The sequence below is a fragment of the Camarhynchus parvulus genome, chromosome 4, assembly GCF_901933205.1.
Source record: "Camarhynchus parvulus chromosome 4, STF_HiC, whole genome shotgun sequence".
In the NCBI taxonomy this organism is placed as follows: domain Eukaryota; kingdom Metazoa; phylum Chordata; class Aves; order Passeriformes; family Thraupidae; genus Camarhynchus; species Camarhynchus parvulus.
In genome coordinates, this window is record NC_044574.1 from 66,461,130 (window position 1) to 66,473,674 (window position 12,545).

The following is a 12,545-nucleotide window of genomic DNA, read 5'->3' on the forward strand; positions in this document are numbered from 1 at the left end:
CAAAAAAACAGTTCCAACAAATCTGACCTGATGAATGATGTTTCTTTCCCCAAAACCTACTGCGTATAGCTTTTCTTCTAGCTGAATAATTTTGGAACTCTAATGAAGAATTAAGTAGCTATTTCAGAGCTAAGCCAAGAGAATGTTACTTACCTAGGATGTTACTAGCATAAAATGGAATATTTTGAGTTCCTCTGCTTAAATCCACTTCCTGATGGACAGGAAGACAAGATAAAAGTTGAAACTTTTATGTGTATGAGGTATAAGCAGGAGCAGGTTAAAAATTAAAGTGTCTCTTGGTAGTTTTTCTTCAGGTAGAATATACAAGGTAATGATAATAATAGACATTTTACAGTCCAGAGATTTTTTAAAGTGGAAATTTTATGTTTTCTTGAACACAAAGCTCTATATACAAGTTCCTGTGGAAATTAGATCTTCAGTTGCAGTGAGATTGAGTACTGGGGATGTCAGTTCAGGAAGCTTTCCAAGATATCTGACAGCCTGAAGCTTCCCTGAGCTACTGGAGTCGTGGTCAGGTACTGGCAGAGCTCCATGGGAGAAAAACCTTTGACCAAATACAGAGTTGCTGTAACTGTTATTAAATACAGAATGATGAAAAAGGCAGAGATGATCCAGTGGGTGTAATTGCACCCTCTCCAGATGAGGGTGTGGGTATTGCTTGTTGCCCAAATGCAGTGCAGCCCTTGACAGAGCAGCTCTGGTGATGCAGTGGCAGTGTTTGCTCTGTCAGTAAATCTGTCAAGCAGGCAGAGATTACTTGAGATGTGGAACAGTTTGTCATGGTGGCTTTCCAAATCCTTTCATTAAAGTGCAATTATTCCTTTTTCCACTGTGCAGCTTGAGTCAAGCCAGACAAGTGGTGGCTAGAATAGACCAGTGGAGATGTAAATACAGACTTGTGGGTTTTTTGCAATGCACTACACTGCAGTCGTGCTGCTGAAGGAACAGAGGGTTGTTGTAGCTGACATTTTGTAATACAAGCAAAATTGTTACTGTGTTCTCATTCATTTTACCTTGTAGAATATCAAAAATATGCAATTTAAAGCCTTTTTACTTACATGTGTTATTTCTTTAAGTGAAGTCCCTGTTGTTCTGGATTCATGTTAAAATTTGCTGGAATTAATTTTAAAAACTTCACTACCTAGATTCAATTGCACTCTGTGACATTACAGATCTCATTATTGTATTTCCACAATTTTGTTTTTCTTACCTCAGTTTAGACAACTAGATCTAGGCTTGAAAGGACTAGTTGAGTGCATTACTGAGCAGTAGAAGTCCAAGTGCTACATTAGTCCTTTGTTTTACATTTCTGTAATCCAAATAGTTGCTGTTTCCTAGCACCACAAGACAGAGAAGACAGAAGGCAAGATATGCTGAAGGAATATACTCTTCTTTACCCTGATACTCAGAAGTTGCAGAACCATTTTACTCAAAACTTTCTAAAACTATCCAGCCTGAGGCAGACATCTAGAATCAGAAATTTCAGCCTGAAATTTTGAGTTCCAGTTGTGCAGACCATAAGCACATGGCAAACAGATACTGGAAACAGGAAGCAGCAGGCAGCCTTTAAAAGGCAGGCAATGCCCCCAGCTCTGTCTGTGATGAAATCCATCTTCCAAGCCATGCAGCTTTCTTGCAGATGAAATCATGCCTTTCTGGGGCAGACCAGGGGCACAACAGCTCCATTTTCTCCTTCTACATAGAGAAATGTATAATGGTATTAAGAAGCAGATTAAATACAGAGTGACCTTCCAGTCATTACTTTCCAGCTTCCAGCGAGGACTTGTAAAATCAGTTTAAGGTTTCTATGTTCTCCTTTGTTTCTTAAAATTCCTTTGACCTCCACAGCATTCTGGAGCAGTGATTTATGTGACTGATTTGTATTATGTTAATTATCACTGGCTTTCAAATTGCTATCTAACCAAGTGCATGTCAGACCCCCATGTTCCTGGGTTGTGAGAAAAAACTAATTGTTCATGTCTTACCTGCCATGGCTGTGGAGAGCTCTGTCCTGTTCCACTTTGTCACCTTCCCTAAGCAGAAAATGGTGATCCCTGTCCCTCACAGTTTGCTGTTCCTGCCACCTTCTTGCCATTTGATTCAATTCTTCTTGAGAAATGTTCTAAGTAGAGAATGTGAGCATGATATATAGAGTGGAATATTAATGCTTTTCTCATTCTTCATGTCATTTTCTTTTCTGTTTTCTGTTGTGCATTGAACTGATTTTCTTCAGGAGAAATGGAATCAAAGCTGTGGAAGGTTTCCCAGTCAGTGCTTATAAAAGGGGACTTGAGTAGTCAGATTTAATCAGATCCTATGCACTGCTCAGGATGAAGATTCATTTCTTCTCCACAAAAAATAAATGCATATATATATATATATTTAGGATATGTTGAAATGCATTCTCTTGGACCATTTCTATTCCAGTGATGTGGGAGGCAGCATGGATGACTCCAGATTGAGAGAGAGTTAAAGTTCTGTTCAGTCCAGTTTGTTTTGAGCTTTTCCCTGGAGGATCGTATGGTTGTGTCTCTTAAGACAAGACTGACTAAGTTTGTTTTTATTTTAATTGAGAGGCTAAAAGATAGACTGCAGCAAGAATGACATCTGTGTGTCATTAATGTAGACACTGTAGCCTGTGTCATGACTAAATGTCCAGAGACAAGATGCAGTAGAAGTTAAGAGAAATAACTATTGAGCCTTAAGGAAATCTGTAAGAAGTTAGACAAGGTATGAGGAAATATTCTGAAATATATGCAGATGGCGTGACAGAGAAACAGAACCAAGTCTCAGAATGCTGGAGAAGAAAACACGCACTCCTGAAACTGTCAACTATCAAGTTACTGGCTCTTAGAAAGCAGCTGCTTCTCAGCAGAGTTTGATTCCTTGTCAGGAATCAAAACTGGACTTGGTGAGGAGAGGGTGAGGGATGAGGTACTGTCAGAAAAGAAAGAGGTGGTGCAGGGCTCACTGCAGTACCAGGGAAGAGGAGGAGAAAAAAGGCTGCTAGCAGCCCAAATAGGAGAGGGGAAAATCAATGGAAAATGTTGGGAGAGGGAGTGAAGTGGAAGATGGCAACCAGTGACAAATGTAGCTGTAAGAGCTGATGATGGCATTTCTCTCTGAGCCAGTCTGACAGGAGTGGGTGTTTTAAAGCATCATTATTTCTTGCTGGCACTCCTCTCCTGAAGTTTGTGTACACACATACACAATGACAAAAATGATCTGTCTTTAAATGTATAAATTATCTGCTTGGGCTTCTCAAAATTTATTGCAATCGAGACAAGAAAAATGGATTTTGTTGCATCAGTCCTCAGGCTAAATTGCCACTGATTTCAACAAGCAGGATTTGGTGTGATGTATTATGTTCAAAACTTCCCATGTTATAGTATTTCAAGGCAGATAAACAGTCTGGAGTAAAAACACGTGAAAGAGGAAACTAAGAGCATGCCAACTTAGTCCAAATATATCTTTAGTCACTTTCATAAAAAATAAGGTCTCATCCAAGAACATAAATGAATTTCTTCTCCTTGGAACTAGCATTTTTATGCTCAGTCAAGAGATAGGTGTTTCTCACATCTCCTCCTTTCATACTTAGGATAATGTGTTCATTCACAAAAAATGAAAAAAATCACTTTCATCACTGCTGAGACAACTAACAAATGTAATTTTTTTGAGTCAGGGCTTAAAGAAGTGGGTCTATACAGCAAATTTTGAAACGTGTTTCCACATCAAGTTTGGATTTATGTTGTTTGTGTGTCAGGAAATTCTCATTTATTCTAAAACTCCTGGATTGAAACTTACTTGGGAAATAAGGGACAGTAAACATCATATGATTTTTTTGCAGAATCAGCTTGATCATGTAAGCTTTAAAGGTTTTGTTTAGGGGAGAGGATGTTGTGTTTGTGTTCTGATCTTTTTTCTTCTGAAGACATAGCCCAGTAAGGGATGTAAGCAATTTTTAGGCTACTTGGTAGTTGTGTAAATTGTTAAATACAGCAACAAAACCCTTATTTTCTGATTTTACAGTTAAAAAAAGGAAAGTTAACATACTGAAAATGAAAGAATTGCTACCATTACAGTTTTTGCAGTCCAATGTAAATTTAAATGGATTTCCCTGGGCAAATGTGTCAGTGCACTCAAAATGGCAAAGAAATGCTCAAGAAAGAGCCTTCAGGATATGTACTTAGGAAACTGCTGACATTTTGAAAGAAGTCAAATACTGTGTGTGTTTCAAAGGCACAGTAATGGGTTTTTGTGCTCAGACAAAGCCAGAGCAGTAAGTATATTTTTCCATTCTCAAAACCATAAGAATTAAGTATGAAAACACAGCAAACCACATGCTTACTCACATGGTTCATAGACCATGTAATAGCTGGCTTTGTCCTTTGTAATAGATGGTTATGTAATGCTGAATGTATCGTTGGTTTTCTTGAAACAGCAGGAATTTTGTTTGCTTACATCTTCCTCGGTAAAGCTGAGGCTGACAAAACCTAACCTCTTAAAGGGCTCCAACTCCATCTGTTTCATCTGCTACTGCAGAGTAATTGTAAGTACAGCCTCATTCTCACAGTAATTAATTACCTTAATAGGTTAAACTGACATTTGAGACCTCGGTGTTTGAGGCTGAAGAGACTTCTGAGCAAAGGAACAAACAGACCCAGTCAAGTATGAACAACCTGGTTCGGCTGCTGTGGGGAGAGGAGACTTTGGACCCTCAGCAGGATGTGCCTCACATTGTCATGTTCCTCACACTGAAACTGGACTCTGAGACATGCAAGGATGAGGTATGTGCCTGAGCTCACTGACCACAGCAGCTCCTAGGACGTTTGATGTAAAAGGATAAATAAAAAAATCCTCCTCATGGTTTGGAGTTGGGAATCATCCATAAAATAGCCATTTTGCTAGAAATAAGGTGTGAAATTCCAGCATCACTGCTGACAAACTCCTGACTGGCCTTGGTCTCAGGTGAGGAGCAGCCAGGTGGTGACTCCACAGCCAAGGTGCATTCCGCAGCGCCTGGCTGTCTCTGGGATGCTGGCCTGGAGGTTTTCAACACCAGGATCTGCCTGGTGGTCAAAAAAATATCCCCCTGCAGGAGCTATTGGCAGTCCACATCCAAAATCTGTCTGGCCTCTCCTGTTTTGAAATGCTAATGTACCTTTTCTTAGAGGGCTCTGGCATGTCTGCTGGTAGCAGTCAGCTGCTGATTCTTGCTTGGGCAGCTCTTAGAGCCACTGAAGTACTTTTTATTTATCCTGTAAAGCTTCCTTTCACTCTTTGCTTATTGTGTTCCTCGGGAAAATGTTGCCAGTGTGCATGTAAGTTTGTGTAGTTGTTCAGGGTGTAGTCATAGCTACAGATATTCCTCTCCAGGCAGGGACACAGAGCTGAGCTTGGCCTCTTGCCCGGTCTGGAAATGACAAGTGGACAAAGTGGACTTCTTAGGAACAGACATTTTGGGAAAAACTCTTCTGCTTTTGTGTGAATTCTCAATTTTAGCATTGTGTCTCTGTGATCTTGTATTATATGTGCTGAGGAGACATCAAACAAAGCACAGGTTTTTCCAGTGCCCAGGAACTAAGATGGCAGGACAGTGATGGAGTGGGGAGCAGAAAGAAAACATTTTGCTTTCTCTCCCTTGGAATTTATCCTTAGATTGAGACACCTTTACTTTTTTTCAATAGTATTTTTAACTGGTACAAATCTACATTCTCTTGGTGGTGGGTAATAGAGGAAAAGTGTTACAGTTACACAAAATAGGGTTTAATTTTATTTTCTAGAGACAGGGCTGGGAAGGAAAACCCTAGAAAATTACATGATACCATAATATGTACTAGTCCAAGACCAGTATTTTCTTGACCACATAAGCTTTATGAAATATTAAAAAAAAAAAAAAAAATTCAGGGCCTCTGGCTCCTCTCTTACACATGTAAATGCCTGATTGCAATTCTGCACTTCACAGTAAACTGAGTGCTGGTTTCTTGCCCCATTGTTCCTTTACATTCTCCCAAGGAGTGGATTAATCCTGAACACTGAGCAGAGGTAAAAGAGGGATTGTACTGCCCTTGTTGTCCCTTCACAACATGGAATAATTGTTTTCTGAGAAGTCTTGGCAATTATGCAGCCCCAAATATGCTGAGAGATACTTTGCTGATATAATGAAGCTCTTTATAACATTTCCTTGCAAAAGAATGCCACCTTCTTTAAGGCATTTGTCTTTAAATTTCATTTTCTGTACTTCAGGCAGCTTGTATGCTGTAGATGTACTTTCCTAGATTTAGTTTAAATAGTACTTTAAAAGCCATCCTACCCAATAGAAATACAATGATCCTTTAAGCAGCTGCTTTGCCCATATCCAGGGGAGGCACAGTATGCAGATCACATCTGTGTAAACTGTGGCAACTGCAACTTGTAAATAAGTATTCCACTCAGGAGCTTTTGGCACCTAAAATAGAATTAATGAGCTTTAAGACTTGTAAGCTCTGTCTGCTCAGCTATACAGGGAAGTGGTATTGGGAATCATTTGGGATGTGTCCCTATGGTAACAGTTTCTCAGTGAGTAAGGTCAATTCTGCCTTTTTTATATTTTAGTTTAAGGTAGGTATTGCAATTATACATTATTTGTAGCAGTGTGCAGCACTCACATCTTTGTCTATGACCTGATTTTAGCAATAGCATGTCTTAAAAGGAAAAATGTTCATTTTCCTTCTGCTGTTACTGGAAGATCCTGTCCAGGTTTGGGGGTTGGGTTGAGGGAAGATTTACACTTTAAATGAGCTGTTTGTGTTTATTAATTCCATTGTCATTGGCCTGTGACCTTTGGGCTTGCTTTGGAGACAGCTGATCTGGTGGCATGTGCTGGCCCTTGCTAAATCGCTGTATCCATACATGATAACGCTTCTGCCTGTTTGTTACAGTTGGCTTTTCTTTCTCTGGGAATGTGTTCATGTCACTCTCAAACAAATTTTGTGTAAAGGCCCCAGTTCATAGTGATGGGGGGGAGAAAAAGTCTCTTTCTAGCCCTTTGCAGTGCTGCAATTAGAAAACAGCAGGGTCTCTCCACTTGAGGGATTGATTGCAGAAAAAAAAAGATCCTTGTCACTAATGAGTATTTATAAATAGAGTTAATTAAATTGGATATAAATGAAGAGTTTGTCAGGTCCTTCTGTAATGAAATTTTGCATTCTTTTAGTGTTGACGAAGGAAAATTTTCTAATGAGTGTTGGCGCTGGCTAAATGTGATTAGTGACATAAACAGGGAAATTAATCATGCCTGCATTTCATTTGTTTGTGGAGAAAGATAATTTACTATAATCTTTGCAGTGGAGAAGATGCAAAAAAAAAAGAAATGGCCCATCATGATTTGGCAGAAGGCAATAAATGAGGGGCAATCATGTTTGCTTATTACTGTATTTTTCTGTATTTTTATAGTTGTTGAAATAATACAAAGTTCTTGAAAGTGCCTGAATGAAAGAATGATTTTTTTAAGGGTTAAAAAAGAAAAATATCTCACAAATATTTATCTCTATAGAGCTTTAATTTCAAATGACTTGTGTATGTTCAGATGTTTAATGAGAAATCTTAATGGTGTATTTTAAAATTTGAGCATATTCCTCAGTTGTGTTTTATGCTATCCACATAAAGCAGCCAGGTAGGGTTATACAGAGAGACATGAGTTTTCATATTCTATGTTAGTTTTCAAGAGTTGTATGTCTGATGATGGTTTAAGTCAGACTTTAAACATTGAAAGAACTGTACCAATACTTGCATCAGAGAATGACAGAATTGTTTGGTTGGAAGGGATGTTAAAGATCATCCAGTTCCAGCCCTACAGCCATGGGCAGGGACACCTTCCATTGGACCAGACTCTTCCAAGCCCATCCAGCCTGGCATTGTCACTTCCAGGGATGAGGCATCCACAGCTTCTCTGGGCAACCTCTCAATAAAGAATGTGAGGACCTCAGCACCCTCACAATAAAGAATTTCTTCCCCTCTCTTAGCATCAGATGTATTAACGGTGTACTTAAAGCTGTAAGATGCAGTGGCCACACTGTTTTTCATTTTACATCTCTCCATGTAATAATTAATCTAAATAAGTCATGCTTTTCTATAAAATACAGAATTTCATACTGTAGAAAAACTGTCAGAAGCATTCATACGCCTTTTAGAACTTTCCAGTATGCCCATGCAGCACAATGCTGGTTCCAATGTCTTAGAAAAGGGTATGATAAAAGATTTCATGTTTAAAAAAAAACAATTGTTACCACAAAAAAAAAAAAAAAATCATTATCTTGTTTTCTGTTGGGATTTTTGGAGGGGTTTTGGTTTTGGTTTACTTAACTAACAGCTAACTTTCTTCACAGCAAGAAATTATTTATCAGTACCCCATATCAGAAGCATCCCAAAAACTGAAAAGTGTGAGAGGGATATTTCTCACACTGTCTGACATACTGGAAAGTGTTACTGGTACCGAGATTATCAGGTAAAAGTGTTTGAAATGTAATTACTGTTTGTATTATTTTATACATACATGTACAGCAAACAGGGGTCATGCATCAAGTTCTAGACAAACCAGAGCAACTCAACCTGTTTAGGCAGTAACTCTAACTACAACAGCATGCCTGAAGTTGGAGTGCTCAGCCTGGATGTAAATTGATTTGGGGGAGTTTTGTTGTAGTGGGTAGCAGTGACTTGGATTTTTAGTTCAGTGAAATGATTTTCAACTCCTTTATAACTTCATAGTGTTAACAGAAACACTTCCGGTTTCATTTTTCTAGTTCCTCCCTGTTCTTATGTGAAAAACTTGTTCAAGTTGTTTACTGGAAAGAATCTGACAAGTTGCTCGTAATTGGCCTTCCTGAAGAAAAGTGAGTTTCAAAGGAAAGGTTTTGTTTTCCTTTAAATTTTATGTCCTCAAATTTCTTTTGTGTATTCTTCTAACAAAAAAAAAAGACAAGAAAGGGCTTAAAATGTTCTCTTTTTACTGTAACTAGTTTTTATGTCTGTAATTTCACTATTTTGATTTACTTTATTCACATCTTTCATATATCCATTGTTGTAATTTCTTTTTATTTCCTCTGAAGAGAATAAGATCCCAGAAATATCTGTAAGTTAGAAAAGAGTAATATCCTAGGATTTGGTAAACGCAAGTTCTTTGCAGAGGCTGCTGAATGACAATAGTAATATTACATATTTACATGTTCTAGGAGGACTAGTTATTCATCATTAAGATGTTTTAATTTTTATTTGTCAGTGTGCCACTTTATCAGCTGAGGAACATGATTCAAAATGTTGTCAGGACCTTGACATTCATGTACAGTTCTTTGGACAGGTGAGTTCTTTCAGAAATATTTTCAGTCACTCATTTTTCTTTGGTGCTCATTGAAAAAGACAAATGTTAGGATTAATTTTAATGTTTCCAGGGAATATCTTGGCATATTCCTTTACACTTGTATAAAAACAAGAATTCTGTTGGTCTTGCCTTTTGGTTTTAGTCTTAACATTAGTAAGACACTGTTTCAGCAGGCTTTGTCACTTCAGGTTTTGTCCTTGATCAGGTTAAATCAATCCCATAATCCAAGTCACTGTGGATGTCAGCAGCACTCTGCAAATGTTACCCCTGTGTCTGTGAAACATACATGTGTATCAGTGTCACATTTTTAACAGAGCAAACACTTCTCCAGAGTGAGTATCTGGAGTGCCAAATTCCATTTGGCAGAGTGAGTGTCTTTCTCTGCATTTGGAAATCGCCCAGGAGACTTTCAGTCTGACAGTTGCATAAATAAAATTGCCCAGGTGGATTACTCATGTTCTTGCATTTAATTCAGGGTTAATGTGCGTATGCCATAGTGAAGGAAAAAGAGCAAATCTCAGTTTCCAAAAGGATGAGGCTGATGTTTCACTCACCTTTAGCTGTTCTGTGGTGGTGCTCACAGGGGTCCCAGGACGAGGGAAGAGATGAGAATCTTGACTCCATGTTTCAGAAGGCTGATTTATTATTTTATGATATATATTATATTAAAAGAAAATTATATATTAAAACTATACAAAAAGAATAAAAGAAAGGATTTCATCAGAAGGCTAACAAAGAAAAGAATGGAATGATAATAAAATCTTGTGACTGACCAGAGAGTTGAAGACAGCTGGTCTGTGATTGGCCATTAATTAAAAACAACCACATGGAACCAATCACAGATCCACCTGTTGCATCCCACAGCAGCAGATAACCAATGTTTACATTTTGTTTCTGAGGTCTCTCAGCTTCTCAGAAGAAAAATCCTAGCAAAAGGATTTTTCATAAAACATGTCTGTGACACTGCTCTATGGTAACACCATACTGGTTTAATCTGTTCTTTGTAGGTACTGCCTGGATATCAGCCTAGTGGTTTTTTTTCATGTTAAAACACTTTTTTTTTCATGTTAAAAAAAAATCCAAATGTAGCATGATGCTGTACAGAGGCTTGTGTATCACTGAGGGTTATATAAACAAGCTGCACGTTTCTCAGTGTTATTCTAACTTGAGGTTCATGTTTGTCCAGTGCTTTTTGCCAGGTGGAAAATGTTTCTCGCCTGGATCATTTTTTCAACCTGTTCTTCCAGCGTGCCCTCCATCCTGCAAGGCTCCAGGCTGGCAGCAGCCCCATTGCCCAGCTCCAGGATCCCTGCAGTGCCCTGCTCCAGGGCAGCCTCCCTGCGCTGCGCTGGCTGACGCTGCCCCAGCAAGTCAAGGTCGTGTCCTTTTCACATCTCTCCAGGTTTTCCTGGCCATGACAGGCCAAAAAGTCAGTGCTCTTCCTCTCTGATTTACCTAAGTGCTCTACCCATCCTAGATGGTCCATTTTCCTAAAATATTCAAGATTCCCACAGGATTGCTGCTGTGAGTCTAGTTCGGTGACTTTAGAGTTACCTAGGAAGAGTAGAGAAAGCAGCCCCTGGTATGTAGCTGTATGTTTAATTTTAACCATTGAAGTATTTTGGCAGGCAGGAAATATTATTCTAGAACCCCATTTATGTCACTATAGGACACTAAAGAACGTGATGTGGATACTGCTGTTTTCAAGGTAAAAGGGACTTTTTAATTTCTGACTCCAACATTTATAGATTTCTAAAAGTGCCAGTGGATTGGAGGGTGAAAGTGCCACCTCTCCAATGACACTGGACAAACCAACAGTGTATCAAATTTCTCTTCCTCCATAAAAGAATGCAGAACAATAAGTTATTTACATGAAGTGTGTGAGAAAGTTCGTTACAAGAATATAAACATCAGAAGGCTTAGAAAATCTTAAAAAATCAAGGTGACACATGTACTTCTCATAATTTAGGAGAGTGATAAATGGCTGTTGCAGAGTTAAAATAAATACCCACGTGTCATTTGTTGACAGGTACAGTTTTTCTGCACCATTTCACTCTGTATTTCACGTTACCTCCCTGTTAGAAACTGAGTTGTGCTTTAAGCTGTAGTAAGACAAAAGGTAGATCACAGTAAATAACTTTATTTTGAATTTAATTACAACTTAATAATTATGTAAATTATGATGCATTTTAATAATTAAACAATCAAATAATTTTATGATTTGATAATTATGTACATTATAATAATAATTTAATTAGAACATTAATAACATTTTAGCTGCCAGTTGTAAGCCTCACTTTCATTCGGTTAGTATCTGTGACTCCAGTTTAAAATATGCTAGTCTGTGCCATTGTTTCCAAACAGGTTTTTCTTTGCTAGTGTGGCTTTCTCCCTTTTCTCCTTTAAAGGAGAATTGTCTTCTCCTTTGTCTTTAGTCACAGACTGATCATTATTTAGTTCTTTCCACCCTGCACTGCTTTTATACAATTTGTTGATCAGGGGTCTTTCCATGCTTTTTTCTTATTTCTCAAGTTTCTGTAGAGAGGCTCTGTTGTGCCTTGGTCTCCAGTTCAGCTTGCAGGCTGCTTTTTTCTTATGAAATAATAAGTTTTAAAAGGACTTAGGAAACAGCATCATTGATACTTACAATACAGGCATCACTTTCCAGAGTTCTTTGAGATCATTCCCATTTGCCAGAAAAGTTTTGCTGTTGCAGAAGATGACATTTCCAGTCAGAGTTTTGGTGAAGAGTTATTCTATTCTATAAGGAATAGAAAACTAAAAATGTCAGTTCTTCAGGCAGAAAGCCATTTAAATTTTGACTGGGGAAAAGCTGAGAGGATGATTAGGTGTTGAGTGCCAACAGGCTTGCTGACATTTCTCTGTTTGAAAACTGGCTGTATTTCAATTGGAGGCAGCCTGTTAACACAGCTTAAGAAGTTTGCAAGCATGTGATTTAGGTTCTTTTCATTAAGTAACACATTTATGTCATGAGTTTCAGTGCCTTGGACCAAGAAAAGTACTCATAGTTAAACTTGATTTAACCAACAGCTCCTGCAGTTACAGAAATAAAGAAGCTTAAGGTAGTTCCAATAGAACAAAAATAATGTGTGAGAGAGTTTTAGCGACTTCATAGAGACAAAAAAGTTAAATCCATTGGATAAAAGAT

The 12,545-nt window shown here is 38.2% G+C and overlaps 1 protein-coding gene across 2 annotated transcripts in view; it reads left to right on the plus strand.

Moving 5' to 3' along the window:
* The window catches only part of INTU (inturned planar cell polarity protein), a 43,135-nt gene that overhangs the window by 18,959 nt on the left and 11,631 nt on the right, over positions 1-12,545 (plus strand). For both annotated transcript variants that reach the window (XM_030948070.1, XM_030948068.1), the window contains exons 4-8: positions 4,614-4,808; positions 8,388-8,506; positions 8,802-8,891; positions 9,278-9,355; positions 10,563-10,752. In XM_030948070.1, the coding sequence (XP_030803930.1) occupies positions 4,614-4,808; positions 8,388-8,506; positions 8,802-8,891; positions 9,278-9,355; positions 10,563-10,752 (672 nt within the window). The remainder of the gene's footprint in view (positions 1-4,613; positions 4,809-8,387; positions 8,507-8,801; positions 8,892-9,277; positions 9,356-10,562; positions 10,753-12,545) is intronic.